Source organism: Palaemon carinicauda, chromosome 23, assembly GCF_036898095.1.
Source record: "Palaemon carinicauda isolate YSFRI2023 chromosome 23, ASM3689809v2, whole genome shotgun sequence".
NCBI lineage: Eukaryota > Metazoa > Arthropoda > Malacostraca > Decapoda > Palaemonidae > Palaemon > Palaemon carinicauda.
Window position 1 is genome coordinate 58,473,317 of NC_090747.1, and position 23,915 is coordinate 58,497,231.

General features: G+C 34.6%; 1 protein-coding gene across 1 annotated transcript in view; it reads right to left on the reverse strand.

Moving 5' to 3' along the window:
• The window catches only part of LOC137617602 (uncharacterized), a 31,670-nt gene extending 20,173 nt beyond the window's left edge, over positions 1-11,497 (reverse strand). Inside the window, exons 1-3 of the mRNA XM_068347608.1 lie at positions 9,606-11,497; positions 3,295-3,573; positions 2,602-2,907 (exon numbers count right to left, since the gene is read on the reverse strand). Coding sequence (XP_068203709.1) covers positions 2,602-2,907; positions 3,295-3,573; positions 9,606-11,370 — 2,350 coding nt within the window. The 5' untranslated portion in view covers positions 11,371-11,497. The remainder of the gene's footprint in view (positions 1-2,601; positions 2,908-3,294; positions 3,574-9,605) is intronic.
• Positions 11,498-23,915: the final 12,418 nt, after the last annotated feature.

The window sequence follows — 23,915 nt, forward strand, 5'->3', positions numbered from 1 at the left end:
TCTATGTGCATCGAATATACTTTTTATCATCACATCGTTTGTTATGTGAGATTTTTTTTTTTTAATACGAGCATTCTCATCTACGAACTTTTTTTTTTTTTTTTTACAACAATGGTGGGTATTTTTGGGTTGCTCCACAAGAGTATATCTAAATTTTTTTTAATAAAAATATATATCGGAAAAAGAAAATGCATTAAGAAAAATGTCGCTCTATGCAGCTATAATGGCTGCTTTCACTTTGGCTGGTTAGCTATTTTGCTGTAAAAAGGTAGATGTGTTTACATTTTTTTTTTTTTTTTTTTTTTTTTTTTTAGTGATGTGCTCTCGTGTCCTTGTATTACTCTTAAAATATTACACATTTGTTGTGTTAGACACGTATCATGACCAATAAAATTTCCGTCGACGCCAAAACGCCTTAAATTTTCTAAATAAATGCTATAAAATTAATTGGTCAAACGCCAGGTAGTATCTAATATGACAAGGTTGCAGTACCAAACTTATTTTTCACGGTGACTGCTGTTTTCTTTTTTAATAAGATAGTGATAAAATGCCTAATTAGATTGTTCTAGAAACAATTTACATACTTTTGATTTTTTTCCGGAAGCTGTATTCTAAAACTCAAAAATAGCTGGTATTCCAATGAGTAGAATATTAAATTATTATGTAGTGAAATCTATATGTAGTATTGATAGAAAGGAGACGAGAACTTTTGGTTACCATATGCATCTAAACAGCGTGATTATTCTTATGAAGTATTTTGAAGAGATTTAAGTTGGAAATATGAGAAAGATTGACATTAATAGGTCATAAAAAGTGCTAAATGTAATTATGCATGATTTTATTTCAAAAAATTATATTTATTATTCATCAACAGGGAGACTCGCGAGAAGATTTAATCTTTTTCTTACCTTACATCGCTCACTGGTAAAGTGTTTATACCAAGAAAGACAATTTAACCGATCATTACAATATTCTAACTGAGATGTAGAAATCCAATATTTTCATCCACTGTTATATTTAAAAAGATTCATATGAAATTCAAACTTCACTCTACTCTAGATTGTAGCTGTGTACATAAATTGCTTTCCATATGCATGATTTGCATTCAATGCTTTCAGCAATGGATTAGAGAGTTTAACAGATATATGTTTAGGATATTCAAATGTAAATCCTAAAACAGTTATTCATCCTGTATATCGTTATTAAAGTATGCTGTAAAACACGTAAAAGGGAATGACGAGAAACAATGTGATTTCTGATTTCCCTTTTCACAAAAAGCTATAACGGAATAGATATTCATATTCCAGAAGATTTTGGAAGACTTTTAAGTGTCAGCCTGGTCAACATAAAAACATTTGCCCCAACTTTGAACTTTTGAATTTCTACTGATTCAACTACCCGATTAGGAAGATCATTCCACAACTTGATAACAGGTGGAATAAAACTTCTAGAATACTGCGTAGAATTGAGCCTCAATGATGGAGAACTGGCTATTAGAATTACCTGCCTGCCTAGTATTACGAACAGGATAGAATTGTCCAGGGAGATCTAAATGTAAAGGATGGTCAGAGTTATGAAAAACCTTATGCAACATGCATAATGAACTAATTGAACGACGGTGCCAAAGATTAATATCTTGATCAGGAATAAGAAATTTAATAGACCGTAACTTTCTGTCCAATATATTAACATGAGAATCAGCCGCTGAACACCAGACAGGAGAACAATACTCAAAAAAAGGTAGAATGAAAGAATTAAAACACTTCTCCAGAAAAAAAAAATGTATGATCTACTATATATATATATATATATATATATATATATATATATATATATATATATATATATATACATATATATATATATACCTATATATATATATATATATATATATATATATATATATATATATATATATATATATATATATATATATATATATATATATATGTGTGTGTGTGTGTGTGTCTGTCTGTGTGTTTGTGTGTCTGTGTGTGTGTGTGTGTATATACTGTAAGCACAGTAAAGCACAAAATTTACAGTTTAGTCCAGTCATTTTAGTCATATTTTGGTGAAATAAATGAAAAAAATCATAACAAGCTAAAATCTTGCATATGACCTCTTTAGAGACTTAGAAATAACATATCAAAAGTCCCCATTGATCCACCTTGAGCTTTATCCGCCATCTTGGAAAATGGCCACCAAATTTCCTTTTTTTTTGCTTGTTTTCATGAAAACGGTTAGTCTAACGGAAATGACTATTCAGTACATTATGAAAGCTCACCAAATTCTCTATAAAAGTGCTCTCATGCATATATACTCTACAAGTGATAATTTGCAAGCTATATCAAGTTTTTGCGAGCATAATATTTTAAATTCATACTTTTTTCCACACCACCCATGAGGTAAAGTACGTAGGGGCGTTTTTTTTTTTCTTTAAATGTGGTTTTACCTTTAGGCCTAATCCACAACCATTTTGATATTCTCCTTGTCACATTTACAATTTCTTACACTAAATCTGTGATCTTAACGATTTCCTTGGACGCTCTAGCGTCTCCACTGAAGTAAAAGTAGATGGCAAAACACTTGATTTTGCCGTACCTGAATTATTGACTGGTTCTTCACAGCTAATTTCCTGTTGGTTTGCATGACATATTTCTTCTGGTTCAACAGATTCTTCATGATCTTCATTGTCACTTTCATCAGTATCACGTGAGGGAGTCTCCAGTTCATCCATTAGTTCTTCCTCGGATTGGATTATAGAGTTTGAGCAAGAATCCCCTCGATAACATACACATACGATGGAACATTTTAGACCCCCTTTTACACAGCTGTAGTTCCGTACACAGTTCTTTGTGCATGTGCACGATATCAAATGTAGCAACTTCTCAGGTGCGGGTGGTAATTCTGTGGTGACAGGAACCAAGCCATCATTGCCTTTTATCCATCCCACTGCTCAGGCGGTAGTAGATTGCTCTGCCATAGTTGAACCTGATGGTACACACGAAGAAAATGTTGTTTTGATGCTTCTGCTCTTGGGGGAAGTCTTTCAAGTTTTACTTGCCTTTTACAACGCTCTTCAATCAAAATGAATTTAGCTCAAATTCTTTATCAGGACCTCCATATAGGGAAATAAGTAACTTCTCTCCTGCATCAGCCACTGATTTCTGTGTTGATGTCTTGCTATTAAATACATCTACTGTACATGCTTTCTTAGTCTTTCTTTGTTCTGTAAAAGTCCGAATAGTTTAAGCTTCCCTTGTTTGAAGAGAGACGAAACTGTGTCACACCCACTGGCAGCATGAATGAAAAGAACGTAATCCTGTAGTGAACCAAGTGAAGCTTGTAGATCAGAAGAATTGTAGTGTCGGGCAGGCATTTTTCCATGACCAGGTTTCAAGAAAGTAATATTTCTGCTTTCTGGTGTCAGTGCAGTCAGAAGTATAAGAAGGTCAACATTTTCTCCAACAACAGCGATGGTGCTCTCAGAGTTCAAACACTCTCGTATAGCTGTCTGTATAATTAATAAATCTGCATCATCAGGTGCTTGTTTGACTGAGATACCATTTTCAGCTAGTTTTCAGGACAACTGGCTAATAAATCACGATTTGTTATGCTCATTTGATAGGATTTTTTCTTAACTAATGCATACTTTGGTGTTGGGGTAAAAAATCGTATCAGTAGTTTGCAATGTGCGTGATCTGCGTTGTCTCTCTGCATACTTTGTCCTAGATTTTGAGTCACCGTATCCATCAAACACAATGACTGCCTTTGTGTGGTAATACTGTTTGATGTATGAGATGTATGCCTCATAGACCTCATCATAAGTGAGTCCTTGAATGTATGATGGCCACACAACACGATGAAGTAGAAAACCTCCGTCTACAATGAAAACTTCTTCATCTAGATACTGAAATGTACTAGTACTCTTATCATTGAACACACTATACATTGCAGCTTTGTTGGTCTTTCTCATGCCCCGTTCAGTAAATAATGCAGGTAGCATTGGGGCAAGCTCGTACTGAAAAAAATCTGGCAGATCAGCATTACTAGTGTATAATGTATGTATTATTCTTTGAAACAGAAGAGTTGTATCAATAGGAACTCTTGAAAACAAAATACACTTTTTCTTGAAATCAAACACAGTTTCTTTTGATCTAATTTTCTGTTTAATACGTGACCCTGTTTCCTCCTGGTCAGTTGTATCTTTTTTTATAAGCAGCTTTTATACTTTTTTCTCTAGTATAGTCTTTTTTCATTTTATGTGTACTTGAATAGTTGATAAATTAACCCACTTTTGCCACTTATCATCTCCTCTTCTCTTACTTGCTTCAACAAGTGTCGATATACCTTTCTTAACACAAACATTTTCACTTTCTATTAAGCGTTCTTCGCAAAGTACACACAATTCACTTTAATCTGTGGTTCCTTCCATTTTTTAAGTATATTCTGAAATGAAAAAAAAAAAAAAGGATAACCATTTAGAAAATCTATAGTGCCAAAAAGAAAAGAATAAAAAAAGAAATAGCCAAGTATCAGATCAAAAGCAAGTGAATAAATTCACATGGGCATGCTCACACAATTTAATATGGTTACAAAACCGAGAATATCATTAAAACTATCATTCATAGCAAAAATATGCATTGAACATCTTTTGTAGAAAATATTATGGTGAACAATAATGTATGAGGCACTTATTTTCCTAAGATCAATGGTTTCCATGGAAATAGTGAAAAACTGAAATTTGGCAGCCATTTTCCAAGATGGCGGACGAAGCTCAGGGTGGACGGATGGGGACTTTTGATATGTTATTTCTAATTGTCTGTAGAAAACATTCTCCAATTTTCAACTTGTTATGAATTTTTTCATTTTTTTTTTTCCTAATTTGACTGGACTAGTTAGGAAGGGGATTGTGTCATAACCTGATTCAAATACAAGAAGGGGACAGTCCTTGCACATAACCTCCAGTCTATTTCAAAGATCAATTGTTCTTTATATGGTCAACATATTTTATTAGCTCACCAAATTTGGCCAATATCTTCTAATCTATTGAATTTCATAGAGTTGAAAATTATAGAATCTTTTATTTTTACATAACTTCCCCGTATATACTTGTCAAAATATACGGGGAAATCTCCTTTCTTTATTTCATTAAACAAGTGTATTTTTTTTTCACGGTCAAAGACGATATTTTTTTTTTTATTCTGTTCTGTCATTTTATTCATATTTCCTTATAGCGAATTAGGTTACGAATGTGTTAAACGTAAAAATCCGAAAGTCAGAAATAGATATTCTGTCCTAGAAATCACATATTTTTGACGCACATCTATAAGCCTGACTTAAAAGTAAACAGATAATCTGAGCAAGGAAAGTGTGTAGTTATCAACCGAGCATATGCTTAAATATTCTCCAAAGGAATAGCTATGTGGCTGATTGTTCTTGCAATTTCTCTGTAATTTCCAATAAGTTTTTTTTTTGTTTTTTTTTTCCTCATCCTACGTCTGGAAACCAAAAAGACATAAGCTTCGATATTTTCTTGAATTAAGTATCTTAAAATTTCTATCTCTATGGTGTGATAATATTTGTAGTAACCTCTTTTTTTATTTACAACTTAACCAAACCAAAATTGATAACAATGATAATTATACATACAAAAAAAAAATAACAACCCATTATTGATGATAATAATTGACAAATAATGATAAAGATTCTTACCTCACATGGTCATTGCTAGTCTTTTTCCCAAAACTTTCGTTATCTCGCTATTCTTGTATGATGATACAGGGAAGAGAAAGAAGAGCATTTCGATAATCAAGGCGTTACGCAGACTCCTATAGACAAAACACCGATACATGTGATACGCACCAAAGTTTCTCCTCACCCACCTGTTATGAAGGGGAGCCAGACAATAACTGCTGGTAACTCAGCAAGTGAAAAAAGCATGATCGCTCCTTTGCATTCTTTTCGTATTTTTCAGAACATATAAACATAATCTATAAACCATTAAAATCAGCTTTTTCATGAAGCCTTTTACCATATACCTGACATGATAGAGGCATAAAAAATATATATCGTATTAATATCATTACAGTTTCTCAGCAAATCTAGTAATGTTAATATTCACATATCAGCCCAAGGATCACCATCCATTTGTGTTCTTAATTTGTGTGCTTGAATATTATCAAGTATTTTCACATTAAAGTAATTGCAAGAATTTATGAAAAGAGATTATTGGTACGATTTATTTTACTACTTATTCTGTCATATTCATGATTATTATTATTATTATTATTATTATTATTATTATTATTATTATTATTATTTGGAGCAATGACATTAATTGAAATAGTTGAAGAAGGAGATATTTTCACATTTAAGATTCTTTTAAATCAATTATTCTGAGAAAATTCTAAACAAGTAATAATGATGAGAAATCATATCTTGAAAAGTCGCTTATATTAATGGTTATTCAGTTTTATTATCTATATATATCATTAATAGAAAATTTAAAGCTATTTTAGAAGATTTTCTGCCCCATATATTTTTTATGCAAACATATTCATCACTATTATGCTTATCAATTTTTTACTTTCGGTCTCGTGTAATGGGGAAAAGCTGTCTATTCTAAGTACATATATACATTAATAATTTTTACAGGCATACCCATAACTCTTAAACCCTCTGCAAACACACATACAGCACACACATACATACACACACACATATACAGTATATATATATATATATATATATATATATATATATATATATATATATATGTGTGTGTGTATATATATGTATATATATATATATATATATATATATATATATATATATATATATATATATGTATATATATATATATATATATATATATCTAAATATAAATATATATATATATATATATATATATATATATATATATATATATATATATATATATATATATATATATACATATATAGACTGTATATATATATATATATATATATATATATATATATATATATATATATATATATATATATATATATCTATATCTATATATATATATCTATATATATCTATCTATCTATATATATATATATATATATATATATATATATATATATATATATATATATAGATATATATACAGTATATATATATATATATATATATATATATATATATATACAGTCTATATATATATATATATATATATATATATATATATATATATATATATATATATAAATATATATATATATATATATATATATATATAGTCTATATATATATATATATATATATATATATATATATATATATATATATATATATATATATATATAAAGATTTGAGAGTGAGGTTATAATCGTGTGCATAATTCATACAAACAGATATGCTACTGATCGAAGTATATATTTTTCCATGAGATATTTATTGAATTAACATTATTTTCCCAGAATAAGTTTTCTCCTCTTTCAATCACCTAAGAACGAAAACTTTCCAAACCAATAATATCTTGTTTACCAAGATTTCCACTATACCATTTTTTTTACTTACACAAAATCAAATATTCAAAATGAAATAATGAAAAATAAAATTCCACTTCTTATAAAAAATTAATACATTCAATTAGGTGGTTCCACCAGTATTAACATATCCATCAGAAATATTGATCCTTACTAAATCCTTGAAACATAAGCTAGTTACAACTCAAGGAGCTATGAAAAGAATAATGATGAGAATAACAACTAAGAGGCAGAAAAAGAGCAACATGGATACGAGAGCAGAATAAAGTCGAGGATATTCTAGCAATTTCTAAGAAAAAGAAATGGACATGGCCAGTGTAGGTACATGAAAAGACACATTTCACATGTACCAGTATTATCATGATTAATATTATTGTATGTATCATTTACTGCATGATCATGATTACCATTATTGTATGTACTATTAACTGTATTATGTACTTTCAACCATTATTTCAGATGTTGCATATCATTAGATTAATTCCTGTAATGTCATTGATATGATATGGCAACATTGAGTCAGCATTGGCAACACTTATCTGTTGTGTTGCCATGATGCAGTCTGTTCGTCTTCGTCCCCTTAGCTGATAAGTTATCTTTCCTCGTGTCCCACTCCCACGTATCTTTTGTATTTTCTCTAATAGACATTGAGAACCTACTTTTTAAGTTGTATCCTTGCCCCACCAATTAAGGTTAAGGAAGTTATCAACACGTACATGGCGCAGTGAACTTAGTGTCGTATTATGAGAACTTTTTTAAGACGTGGACAACGGGAACCGGGCGACGCCATTAATGGACTCTCAGTTTGAATGTGAATTCGCTGTAATTCGATTTACTCATATTTCATGTGCAGTGTAGTGATGCAATTTAACAGTGAAGTGTTGTGCAGTGCATTGTGCTTTTATAGTGCTCTCTTTTTTACGTCCCAGTGTTTTTGCTGTGCTATCTCAAGAAGCAAGCAAATAGTCTGTTGGGACTCAGCCGGAGCATGCTTGACTACATCAAGTCTCATTCATCGTCACGGGGTGACTGCCTGAGGCAGAGTTCAAGAGTTGCTGCTCCCCTCCAGGGTTGCCAGATGGGAAAAATCTCCTACGGCCAAATTATTTTCATATGACGGCCAAACCGGCCAAATCAACTATGGTTTACGGCCAAAATACGGCCAAATATTTTTTTATTACACTAACTACTATCATTAGCCTATTATTATTAGTAATGCAGATGTAAGTATGTAGTATAAAAGGCTATTAATTAGATATGCATGAGTAGCAGGCCTAAATCAGGTATTAATCCTTCACTTCTTTGCCATGAATTTACATTTATCTATTGTCATTACTCTCATGCTGTTAGTATCATATTGTATGCATTCAAACACACACACAAGTATGAGCATAAATTAATTAAATGCATATGTGTATTTTTTTATGGGCATGTGAAGAGAGAGAGAGAGAGAGAGAGAGAGAGAGAGAGAGAGAGAGAGAGAGAGAGAGAGAGAGAGAGAGAGAGAGAGAGAGAGAGATCGCATATTACTAGTATTGTATTTTTGAGTAGGCTAATCCCGTATAGCCTACAATCGTTTATTCTTAAGGTTATTTATTGAAAGAAGTCTTCTTACCTTCCGTTTATTTATAAGGAATTAAGACAGGTGTAGTTATAATGAATTACAATTACTTAGTAAATAGCCTATCACAAAGATATGAAACAATTTCAGTTCTTTTATTTAATACTTCTTATATTTCTAATAATTCCATTCCCTGTCTTTAACTGTTCATTCTTTACTGTTTTACATTATATTAGCAATGATTACAACATATTTCTAACTAGAGATTATTCATTAGTTCATATTCAGAATTGCAAGGATATCGGCTGCATTTTCGCCCTCTGACTCTTCCCTCTCATACATATTTACCGAATTGAAAAGCTCTAGCATGTTTTGATTTACTTTAAAGTCCTTGCAACATTTCCCTTGAAACTGGAGATGAGTACGGATTCTAAGGATCGCCTCCAACATTGCTGTACTCATTCGATTTCGTAGTTTTGTCTTAACGCAAGTAACAGAGGAAAAGATTCTTTCAACAACAGCATTACTTATGGGTGTTGTGAGGCAAGCCATTGCATAATTCCCTAATTCTTTGAAAGGCTGGTTCCCAGTTGAATTTTTGTACCCTAAGACCACGGACCAAAAAGGAACCGACTCCTTTGGAATCTCACCATTAAAAACAGACTCTTCTGCCCATGGCAAATGCACTATTTTCCTGTATTGCTGCTCTATGTCATCCTCATTATCTTTTCTTAAGTGGGGCAATGGAAGATCTTTAAAAGACACACGGTCAGTTTGGCTCAATACCTTGCTAGGAGAGAATGCACTGAGGCCTCGGAATATTGCTGTTGATGCTGGGAGCCTATTTTCCACTTGTTTTAAGGCCTCAAAAAGGAAACTTGAACATCGGTGCCTAATCTCATCCGCAATTTTTACCACTTCATTTGAGTTATTTTCTAATTCTATGTATGTATTCAGTTCCTTGGTGAATTTAGCACCATAGTCGATATCCTTTGTTGGTAAAAATTCTCCCCTCTTGTTAAGTACTCTATATTGTAGAGTTTTATGAATCAAAAGTAATTCTTTTACCAAGCCTTCGGGATCACCATCGGTAGCTTGAAAAAGAGCATTAAGTCTTTCAAAATCTGTCACGATTGGTGACACAAAATGAAAGTATAAGAGATTTACTTTATCTCTTAACATATTAAAGATTTCCCTTGCTTTATAGCGACAGGATGCATCTGCATTTGGTAAAGCAACTGAAAAATATGCCTTCAACTCTTCCCAGTTTACAAGAATATTATATATGATTTTTCCTCTGACCAACCATCGTGTATTTGAGAGTTTTTGAAATGGAAGGGGTTGTCCTTTTCTTTCTTCATTTGCATCCATAACCTTAAACAGATCCTTGAAAGCTTCTCTTCGTATGACACTCTTACTAAACCATTTAGGAACTTCATGTAACAAATATCCTAAGTTAGAGGGTAATTTGTCAAATGCCTTTTCCACGCAAAGTGCGAGGGAGTGACAGACACACTTGTTGAGTTGACAGTTAGGTGATTTCTCTCTTACCCTAGACCAAACAGAATTGTGTTCACCTATCATTGCTGAAGCCCCATCACTCCCAAACCCAACACAGTTAGACCATTCACGCCCCATATTTTCCAGGGTATTGTTCAAAGTCACAAATAATTCATGACCAGTTGCTCCAACAACGGGTGCGAGGCGTCCGAACTCGGTCACAATAGTAGACTTTGATTCACTGTAATACCTAATTACAATACACAAATGTTTATCAGTAGCTACATCTGTGCTTTCATCAATAAGTACGCAAAATTTCTTCCCCTGTACATCATCTTTAAATTCTTGGAATAGTGCTGGAGAAACGACTTTTGAAATTATTTTGCTGCATTTAGTACGATGAATCTGAATGTTTTCTAATATACTACCTTTACCATTTCTTTTTATTACTTCCCCCACATGATCCACACTAGCTATTGTGCAATGGCAAGCAAAGGAAACTGCAAGTTCTATTTCAACACGCTTTTTTTCATCGTCTTTTTTATTAAAGACTTTCACTGGCAATGTCTGGGACATTGCTGAAGCATTCACCCTGCTCATGTGCCCTTTGGTTTTTTCATGATCAGCAAGTCGAGAAGCCTTTGGAGCAATAGTAGTCTTACATAGTTTACAATAAGCATCTTCACTACCTTCACTTGCTCTTTTTAACCACACAAATTTCTCTTCCCATGATTTATTGTATTTCCTCCCACTATCATAACTTCCTTTCCACTTAGGTTTACTTAATGACATAATGGTAATCAATCACCAATCACAGCACTATTTTTTATAAAGTCTCCTTTTGGCTGTTTAAAACGTCAGGTTCAAATTCACACTGATGCTCAAGTTAAGCTAGAAATGTATCTAAATCGATGCATTTCTTTATTTAGTACTAAACGCGTACTTGTCTTGTACTGTGTGTCTGTCATTAAGCAACATAGCCTGTAGGTTACGTTGCTGTTACATCACTTATCTAGTACTGAACAAGTAGTAAACATACACTTGTACTGTATGTGTCTGTCAATAGGCAACATAGCCAGTAGGTTACGTGGTTGTTACATCACTATACTGTCATTTCATTTGATATTTTACTGATTAGAAATAAAAATTAGATATAACATATGAAAGATAAATGATATTACATGAAACGTAATCTTTTTGAAAACAATACGGCCAAAATTCGGCCAAATTGTTTGGCCGTCGATGGCTAATAATTTACGGCCAGAGAGTTTTCCATACGGCCAAATTTGACAAATTTGGCCGCAAAAACGGCCAGATGGCAACCCTGCTCCCCTCAACCCACAGAGCCGCTGGCGGACGTGTTCATGCACATGCGCACACACTTGCTTGCATTAAACTTTTCTTATTATTAGTGTTTTAAAACAGTTCGTGTTGTTTTTTATAACTTTGTTGGAACTGTATTTTTACCCACTGCACATCGAAAGTAATAATGGCCTCGAATGATATACTTGCTGAACAGTTAGAAGAGCCCACAGAAGAGGGACCATTCAGCGATGTGGGTGCCCACAGTGTCGATGCCGCCCACGCCCACAGTGTTGGGGGAGTGTTGGAGAGCGCTGCCTCTCCCACCCAACCACTCTTGAGTCCCCACTACTACCCCCTGTCTGCCTCTCAAGCTACCGGGACTGATTTCCTCACTTTAATTCGTTTTTTAGAGGAATCTCGCTTGTATGAGGATGAAAGAAGAAGAAGGGAAGACGAAGCAAGAAGACAAGAAAGACAACGTGAAGAAGAAAGAAGAAGGGAACAAGAAGCAATTCGCCTAAGAGAGGATGATCTTAGAAGAGAAGAAGAAAATGCAAGATTTACAGCTCTCATTCAAACTCTTGCCCCGATCATCCATTCTCATCCAGGCAACCATACGTCTGGCACAGAGGTGAATTCTAACTCCAATCTACCTGCCCTTCCACCTCCACAGAAGGCAACAGCCCAAACGCCACCTCCACTGAAGGCAGATGCAACATTCCAAATGTTCAGGGAATGGAGACGCTGGTGGGATGACTATGCCGTGATGGTAGATCTTTCTAAGCTTCCACGTGAAAAACAAATGATCCAGATGAGGATGTGTTTAACCCTTGAAACACAGCGTGTTTTAGAACACACACTGCAGATTTCTCCCTCTACAGATAAGTCTGTAGACGAAGTCCTGGATGCTCTACAGTTGCATATAAAGGAACTAAGGAATGAAGTCCTTCGCCGAAGAGAATTGCTTAGCTGTAAGCAAATGGAAGGAGAATCTTTTGCTGATTTCTACGTGAGACTTCGACGCATCGCAGAAGAAGTTGATTTGTGCCCAGGTAATGCCGCTGCATGTGAAGAGACCCAGCTGAAAATGATTATCTTGATGGGCATTCGAGATGCAGAGTTGGTTCAGAAGTTGATTGCCTTGGACGCCAGCTCTCCTCTTCAAGATTTCGTCACAACCTGTCGATCATATGAGGCAGCTAAAACTGCAACTTCTGCCATACGTGGCCCACCCAGCCAGTTGTGTGCTGTTTCAGCCTACAGGAGAAGCAAGAAATCAAGCGGGAAGCCTCCACCTTCGCCGAAGTCCTCTAAGCCAGCCGTTTTATGCCAGTATTGTGCCCGTCAGCACGAGCCTGATAAATGCCCTGCTGCCAACAGTACCTGCAAAAACTTCGACCGTGTTGGCCATTGGTCCAGGACGTTGAAGTGTCCTGCCAGCAAAGTCCAGTGCCGTCATTGTCACCGTATTGGACACTTCGATAAATGCTGCATGGATAACAAGAATGGACAGATCTTCAAGCAACAGTGGTGCCTCTGCAGTCTCCAACAAACAACAAGATTCACGGACCAGCTGTCGTCGCTTAGGATCACCTTCCACCATCTCCAAGACGCCCAAACCTATCTGTGTCCTCTTGTCATCTGGCGATGTTAACTCTCGCATCAAGATGCTACCTGACACAGGTGCCGACGTCACCTGGACACCATGGGTATCTCCAAGAGCTGCTTGCAACCACCTCTGCTGAATGTGACGTTCACAGCGGATGGATCTCCGATGTCACCTGCTCTGGGTATATTGCAAGCTACCCTTACCTTAGGCAAGCGATCATGTCTTGCCAGGATTCAGGTTCACGAAAATGTGGAAGTTCCACTTTTATCCTATGGTCATTGTCAAGAACTGTCCATAATATCTCCCGACTTCCCCAAACCCATTTTAGAAGTCAAACATGTTAATAGATGCAAGGAGCTGCCCATCTCTGCAACTACGTCACCCTCAGCAGCCAAGGAATACTTTCTTCGGGAATTTAAAGATGTGTTGGTCTCGAAAGAAGATTTGAAGACAGCTCCTCTCAAGCCTATGGCTGGTCCTCCCATGAGAATCCACCTAAAGGATGGTGCAGTGCCTTTCGCCATCCACACCCCAAAACAGATTCCATTTGCTTTCAAGAACATAGTCAAAGAAGAGCTTGATTCTATGGTGGCCCAAGGGATAATCAAACCAGCCGGTGATGACCCTTCAGCTTGGTGCCACCCTCTTGTCGTCGTTCCCAAGAATGGAACAGGTGTACGTATCACCGTCGATCTAACAAAGCTGAACAGCCAAGTTTCTCGTCCAGCCCACCCTTCACCCACACCCTACACGGCTATTCGTAGTGTGGACCGGAAGTCTCGTTTCTTCACCACAGCTGATGCTCTTTACGGGTACTGGCAGATGGAACTGGCTGAAGAAGATCGTCACTTAACCACCTTTATTACGCCATATGGTCGGTTCATACATTGCAGAGGACCGATGGGCTTCGCAGCTACTGGAGATGCCTTCTGCCTGCGAGGTGATATGGCCCTTCAAGGTGTCCAAAACTGTGTTAAGGTGATAGACGACCTCCTTCTCTACGACGAAGACTACGTTACCCACCTTCATCGTATCCACGAAGTGCTCACCAGGTGCCGGAAGTTTGGGATCACACTCAACAAGGACAAATTTGTGGTCGCTGCCCCCTCCGTGAACTTCTGCGGATACACGCTCTCAGGAGACGGCATCTCAGCTGACCACCAGAAAGTCAGTGCGATCAAGGATTTTCCGACCCCTGCTAACCTGACGGACCTCAGATCGTTTATGGGATTGGTCAACCAGTTAGCAGAGTTTACGCCTGACATCTCCGTTGCAGCCCAACCTCTACGCCCCCTGATGAGTCCCAAGAGAACATTTGTCTGGACTTCTGACCATGATGAGGCCTTTCAACGCGTCAAGTTAGCCCTCACCAGTCCAGCAGTTCTCGCTCTCTTTGACCCAGACCTACCCGTCGTTCTTCAGACGGACGCTTCACGCCTCAATGGCATTGGATATGCTCTCCTGCTGGACCATGGTAATGGACACCTGCGTCTAGTTCAGTGTGGTTCTCGTTTTCTCGCCGATGCAGAGACACGTTATGCTACCATTGAGCTCGAGATGCTAGCTGTTGTCTGGGCAATGTCAAAGTGCAGGCTATACTTAGCTGGCCTACAGCACTTTACTCTGATGACGGATCACCGACCCCTCATCCCTATTCTGAACAGTTATACACTGGATGCCATCGAGAACTCTCGTCTCCAGCGCCTCAAGGAGAAGATCTCGCCCTACATCTTTACAGCTGTGTGGCGTGCTGGGAAGTTGCTCTGTGTTCCAGACGCATTGTCTCGAGCCCCAGTCAGCCACCCCACACAGGAGGATGAAATCTCAGGTGCTTCTTCAGCAGCTCATCTTCGGACTGTCATAGCCATGAACACCGTTACTCTTTCAGACGAGTCTTCAGCTCAGGATGCCGACCGGATACTTCAGGATCTTCGCGACGCAGCGAGAACAGATCCTTCGTATACGCGTCTACTCATTTGTGTCACATCAGGATTCCCTCGCAACAGATATGACTTGCACAATTCTTTACTCCCATATTGGAAACTACGTGCGGATCTCTACGCCAATGGTGACCTCGTCCTGTATGGAGCAAGAGTTGTAGTTCCTGCCGCCCTTCGTCGCCGCACCTTGTCCCACTTGCATGACAGCCACAGGGGTGTGGAAGCAACCAAGCGCAGAGCAAGGCAGTCAGTTTTCTGGCCCGGTATCGATTCTGACATCGTCAATACAGTCGGAGCTTGTGAGGCATGTCAGACATTGCAGCCATCTCAGCAGCAGGAACCTCTACTGGATGACGACAATCCAACAAGACCTTTTGAGTCAGTTTCAGCTGACTTCTTTGTTGTTGCAGGGAAGTCTTTCTTAGTCGTTGTCGATCGCTTATCAGGATGGCCTGTTGTCGCCCCCTGCAAAGGCGATACTACCGCATCTAACACCATCAGGATCTTCTGCCGCTACTTCCGTGAAGTTGGTGTTCCTCTTCGCCTTAGGACAGATGGAGGGCCACAATTCACCAGTGCAGAGTTCAAGGATTTCATGAAGAGATGGGGAGTTCGACACATGGTAACCTCACCCCACTACCCACAATCGAATGGTCATGCCGAAGCCGCTGTGAAGTCAATTAAGCATCTCATACTGAAAACAGCCCCGTCTGGCAACATCGATAATGAAGATTTTGACCGTGGATTGCTGGAACTCAGGAAAACTCCTAACTTTACAGGACGCTCCCCTGCCCAGATCATGTATGGCCGTCCTCTCAGGTCATGTATTCCTGCCCATCCAAATGTATTCTCCAAGGAGTGGCAGCTCAAGACTGAAGACTGTGACCGCCATGCTGCCGCCCGCTACGAGCAGGTAAAAACCCAGTATGACCAGCATGCCCACTCCCTGCCCAAGTTGAGCGTCGGACAGCAAGTTCGGATTCAAGACCCGACCTCTCACCGTTGGGACAAAGTTGGCATTGTCATGGGCCATGGAAAGTCAAGAGACTATCAAATTCGTCTCCCTAGTGGTCATGTGTGGTGGCGTAATCGCCGATTTCTTCGTCCAGTGCCACCCACTATTAGTGACCCCTCTCTCCCTGTCCCAGTGGCCCCTTGCCAGGACCTAGAAAGAGAGTCCTTAGTCGACATTCCTCCAGTGAATCCACGTCGTTCCCAAAGACTCATAGAAATGGAGTCCGCTCGAGAATGCACTACAAGCGTGAGGGGGAGGGAGGTGTAGGTACATGGAAAGACACATTTCACATGTACCAGTATTGTCATGATTATTATTATTGTATGTATCATTTACTGCATGATCATGATTACCATTATTGTACGTACTATTAACTGTATTATGTACTTTCAACCATTATTTCAGATGTTGCATATCATTAGATTAATTCCTGTAATGTCATTGATATGATATGGCAACATTGAGTCAGCATTGGCAACACTTATCTGTTGTGTTGCCATGATGCAGTCTGTTCGTCTTCGTCCCCTTAGCTGATAAGTTATCTTTTCTCGTGTCCCGCGTATCTTTTGTATTTTCTCTAATAGACATTGAGAACCTACTTTTTAAGTTGTATCCTTGCCCCACCAATTAAGGTTGAGGAAGTTATCAACACGTACAGCCAGGACATGTTATGAGAATGACGAGCAATAGATGGACATTATTTAATTTGTAATGTGTTGTTTATATTATTGTTTTATTTGTTATCATTTTACTGTTTATTTACAGAGGCAGGAGTCAATACAATACTTTAGAGACTGACGATATATATATATATATATATATATATATATATATATATATATATATATATATATAAAAAAAATTAGCGACTACGATCATTCTCCCTCATTCTCTGACCATAGAGGGCAATGGAATGGCTCTGGATGATTCATTGGGTACACTTGTAGGCTCCCCACAAATCCCTTTACCTCTTGAAAGATAAGGTTGCTGACACTACTAGACACTATGAAGCTTGAACGGGTCTCGCTCTCCCGCCCAACAGATTCCCCTTCAGCGACATTTCCAATAGGTTGCCACAATCTGAAACACTAGTTAGAAGTTATCCTCTTATTTTAGAACTTAGAAATGTGGAATTATGTTCAGTGGAAACGAATGGCCATTCAAATAGGAATTGTCACTTGGAAAGAGGTCCATGCTTTATCCTGAAGTAAAAAATAAAAAAAAAGAAAAAAGAAAAGAAGAAAGATTAAAGTTGGAAATCGGGAACGTAGAAATGAACGCTAAATAACTTTCCTTATGTCAGCGCATATGTTTGTGTTATTATGTTTGCTTGTAATCGTTACTCAGTGCAAAACTAGACATCTTTGTATCAGCATTATAATAACGAAATATGATCGTCTGATGATTAGTATTTCATATATGACACCTAAATAACTTTATCGTACATTATATATATATATATATATATATATATATATATATATATATATATATCTATATATATATATATATATATATATATATATATATATATATATATATATATATATGTATAGATATAGATATATATATATATATATAAATATATATATATATATATATATATATATATATATCTATATATATATATATCTATATATATATCTATATATATAGATATATATATATATATATATATATATATATATATATATGTATATATATATATATATATATATATATATATATATATATATATATATATATATATATATATATATATATAAGAGAGAGAGAGAGAGAGAGAGAGAGAGAGAGAGAGAGAGAGAAACCTCGGCAAATCTCTGAGTCTCCTATGACTGATAAAAAACAAAATTGAATCTTTTCATGAATTTAGGGAATAAATATGTGCAAAATTCCATCCCACGAACTATCTGCAGGGGGGAATGTTTGAAGTCCCAACTCCCCTTTCATTTTTTAAATCTTTTCTATATCAATTTTTCCTGTTATTTTTCTCTTTAGTCTGTCACAACAAATTGGTCGCATGGCTTTTTTTCTGATCTTCTCTTTCAAATGACTTTTTTTATTTCCTTCGTCCGAGTTCCTATTTTACCAAATGATGTATACGATAGGAAGTCCATCTTGCAAGGTGAACTATAATTGATTTCGAATATTAGACTCATTTTTTATCTAGACAGTGAATAATTCAGAATTTTCAAAATAAAAGTATAATTGCTGTGTCATGGTTGATTGACTTTATTTAATGAGTCTGAGGGAGTTTATTTGAATTGGTAAGATTTTAAGTACTTTTGAAACAGGAAACCAGGTATTTATTAAAGTTATTCATATAAAAATTATATATATGTAAGCTATCCTGTAATTTCCCAATGGAAAACAATTACTGAATTATAGTTACTTACCATGTGAATCCACTAATTTCTTAATAATACTGTGATTCCGGGTCTCTTTATTTTGTGTAAGACATATCAGCATCGGGAAAATTTTCTTTTCATGACCTAAAAGGATTCTAGTGGCAGTCAGCTAATTATATATGAAGCCGATAAGATGACAAAAGGTTTTCGTTCATGTTATAAGGGAAAGATAGTTTGATCTACTTTCATGAAGAGCTTTAAAGTAAAGAGATATACTTCTGTACAATATTGATTAATGTGTGAGATAAAATGCTGTACTGTGGTATTAAATTGCAAGGGACAGAAGGAGGATTATATGACCAATTGATAACGTGAGAAGGGTTTTCCTTTGGGTAAGGGGAAAGTCATGTTCTTCCAGTTTAGTATCAAGATATTTTGGATCAAGGTCTAAGATAGAATTTTATACTGGAGTCCTGGTATATCTATATCAAAATATAGCGTAAAATCTAAAAGGTAATTATATATTTTGATTAACTTTTTTTTTTTTTGGTTAAGTAAATATTGATATATAACTTATCATTTCGTCCGATTTATATCTAAATTGATATATCGTTCAACCATCTCCCCTTTCTTCACGACCCAAAGGTTATTTTCCCTCCTCCCAAATCCTCTCCTCAAACTGTATCACAGAATAGATTTCCCACTTCCAACTGAATCCCGGGTTTCACTCTTCCTCTTCTTCAGTCTTTCCTCTGATTCTAAATCCTCAGGACTCCGGATAAATGCTTGCTTCCTTTTGTGTATGTCTTCCACTTTATCTTCTTTCGATTTTGATCAGTATCATTTCAAATTAAAAGGTTTTCATCTATAGCATATCATTAAAAGTACCCGTACACAATATTGTTCTAATAAAATGCAAGTCTTTACGGTTTTTGTGGTCTGTTAACTAAAATGTTTTTACTTTTACCACCTTACTTGAATATCGGACAGAGTTCTTCAGTGAGGTATTATGTTTAGTTCATAATTACTTTCCATCTAAGCATAAAAGCATCCCAAACTACTGTTGGATTGGGGGGACGAGGCCATAAGTCGGCAACCGCCGCCCTACTCCCTTCGCATTTACTTCATCTGTTTGGTCTTTGTTAATAATTATTTATTTATACTTGACAACAACAACAACAACAACAACAATAATAATAATAATAATAATAATAATAATAAAAACTTGGAAAGGGGTATAAAATGTTAATGTGTTCTTATCTATTCATCATATGAAAGAAAGAAATATATTACGCTTGATAAAAAAAAAAAAAAAAAAAAAAAAAAAAAAAAAAAAAAAAAAAAAAAAAAAAAACAGTATGTCGAGGAGAAGATGCATTTTGAAGTTTTCGAAAGCAGACATTAACAACTCTGGCAATTAAACTTAATTAAACTTAATTGGGTCACAGCCAGAAAACTATTATCTCATCACTGATATTCTAATTAGATTCTTTTCTTCTGGTTGTATAATGGAAGTAATTAAACCTCATTGTCTAAGGCCATTAAGATGATTGTCCTAAAATTAGAACTTACTCTCGCTTATCCTGGAGATAAATAATGTTTAAAATTTTGGTTTGTAATGAAATAAGCGGAGATGTTTCAATTTTCATCAAAAAGATTCTCTCTGTTTGGTTATGCATAATAATACTAAACTAATGATGCTAATCCATTGACAAAAAGAAGGGCCTGGCAATGACTTAATGACATCGGAGATTTATGAACACTAATAGAAAAATATGACCAAAAAAATATATATAATTTCCTTACGGTGCAATTGATACTTGCATTGATTTGAAAGTTTTATATATATATATATATATATATATATATATATATATATATATATATATATATATATATATATATATATATATATATATATATATATATATAGCGGATGACGCTTTCCTTATTAGAAGAACACAACACAATTTGCAAACCTTGCTTACCAGAATGCATGAATATATTATTATTATTATTATTATCCAAGCTACGACCCTAGTTGGAAAAGCAAGATGCTATATGCCCAGGGGCTCCAACAGGGAAAAATAGCCCAGTGAGGAAAGGAAATAAGGAAATAAACAAATGAAGAGAAGAAATTAACAATAAATCATTCTAAAATAAGTAACAACGTCAAAACAGACATGTTATATATAAACTATTAACAACATCAAAAACAAATATGTCATAAATAAACTATAAAATACAAAAAAGCATTTTCTCCAACTTTGAACTTTTGAAGTTCTACTGATTCAACCACCCGATTAGGAAGATCATTCCACAACTTGGTAACAGCTGGAATAAAACTTCTAGAGTACTGCGTAGTATTGAGCCTCGTGATGGAGAAGGCCTGGCTATTAGAATTAACTGCCTGCCCAGTATTACGAACAGGATAGAATTGTCCTGGGATATCTGAATGTGAAGGATGGTCAGAGTTATGAAAAATCTTATACAACATGCATAATGAACTAATTGAACGACGGTGCCAGAGATTAATATCTAGATCAGGAATAAGAAATTCAATAGACCGTAAGTTTCTGTCCGACAAATTAAGATGAGAATCAGCAGCTGAACACCCGACAGGAGGACAATACTCAAAAACAAGGTAGAATGAAAGAATTAAAACACTTCTTCAGAATAGATTGATCACCGAAAATCTTGAAAGACTTTCTCAATAAGCCTATTTTTTGTGCACTTGAAGAAGACACAGACCTTATATGTTTCTCAAAAGTAAATTTACTGTCGAGAATCACACCTAAAATTTTGAAAGAGTCATACATATTTAAAGAAACATTATCAATACTGAGATCCAGATGTTGAGGAGCCACCGTCCTTGACCTACTTATAATCATACTTTGAGTTTTGTTAGGATTCAACTTCATACCATGAGGTTGGACTCAAGGTAAATAAAAGAAATCAGATATGATGAGAAGGGAATATGCAATGGAGGAAGAAATATAATTGAAAGGAGAAAGGTTAAGAAGGTTGAATAATTGAAATATTTAAGAACCATAATATCTAATACACAATCTTAATATTTTTTGTTTACTGAAAGATTGAAGGTGGCCTCTTCAGAGCCTACCAATACATCACTATTCTATACATTAAACGCTATTGTTATGAGCGTCTGTATAAGAAATGTTTCAAAGATGAAAGACTTCAATATATGCTATTAATGGTCATCATATGACCACACATACACGAAATGCAAAGAATATAATAGAAAATTTGCTTCTTGTAAACGAACAACATAAAGCCTCAGCAGAAAAATTCTCTCTGCAAGAGGTAAAGGAGGAAAAACATACAACATCCACAACAACAATGGTGTAAGTTACACCAAAGTAACAGTGGAGAGGAACAAAAGACAAAAAAGCAGTAAATGAAGATGAACGAAGTTCCAAGCATTTCATAATGTACATCAGGAAATGCAATATTTTACACAAGGCGAAGAGTTAGATAGAATAGTAAGGAAACTGCGCCACAGATAAAGATTTAATAACTGAAAATTAACCTAATTCGGATTCAAACTCACCAATTCCTCCAACGACAACTATACAAGAAACACAGTATCAATCGATTAATAATGCTCCCTTGTCTCTCCTTTTTGTAAAATCCACAGTAACTTCATCCAGCATAAAAAAAACACTACGCCGGTAACCAAAAATACTTAAACAATCAAAGCATATATATATATCGTCCCATGTTGATCTATTCTGTTTTTTTTTTTTTTTTTTTTTTTTTTTTTTTTTTTAGCATTTGCTTCGAGAATTATTCCAAATATTATTTATAATTTCCAGTCAAGTCTTTTGAAAGTAACTTCAACCAATCTTATAGGTGTATAAATTTTGTTTGCCATTCTATTTTAATCACCAGTGATTTATTATCATAATTTTGAAGGACCCTAGTTAGCACCATGTTTCTATATATTGACTAGATTTTGTACTTTCATTGTTTTGAAGATTTTTTTTTTCATTTTTTGTTACCCAATCGTTTTTTTTTTCTTGCGAAAATAGTTATATCATTAATTTCTAATATATACATAATTTCGTGTTTAAGAAGTTTTCATGATATAAGTGGATTCCAGAAACGTTAGTTTTTAGAATAAATATGTAAGATGATCGAAAGTATTCTTGCTGTTTTCTTCATGCTTAAACTTAAGCTTGCCAGAAGTAAAAGTCTTACCATATATCCTTATATATATATATATATATATATATATATATATATATATATATATATATATATATATATATATATATATATATATATTTATATATATATATATATATGTATATATATATATGTGTATATATATATATATATATATATATATATATATATATATATATATATATTTATATATATGTATATGTATACATATATATATATATATATATATATATATATATATATTTTATATATATATATATATATATATATATATATATATATATATATATATATATATATATATATATATATACATATATTTATATATATATATATATATATATATATATATATATATACATATATATATATATATATATATATATATATATTTATATATATATATATATATATGTATGTATATATATATATATATATATATATATATATATATATATATATATATATATATATATATATATGTATATATATACACATTTATATATATATAAACAAGCATATATATATATATATATATATATATATATATATATATATATATATATATATATATATATATCAGGTATTAACGTGTTGGTCGTAGATTTTATTTTAGTCTTAGCCTTGTGATTTTCTTTAATTGTAAATTTATTTAAAGTTAAGTTTGGTTTTACATATGACAAGGCTGTGTTCCTAAAGACATTTGGTGGCCTCCTTTCCGGCATTGTAGTGTGTAAAGAAAGTTTACTCCTAACTCCCTCTATTATTTCTTTTTGGTGTTGGTGAAAACTGCCATGGACTCTGGAGTGTTTACTGGCAGTTAAATCTTCTGTGTTTTTATTGTGGTTGTCATGGGAGACAAGTGTTTTCTTCCTTGCCAGGAGTAAAGGAAACAAGAAGAAGGGGCC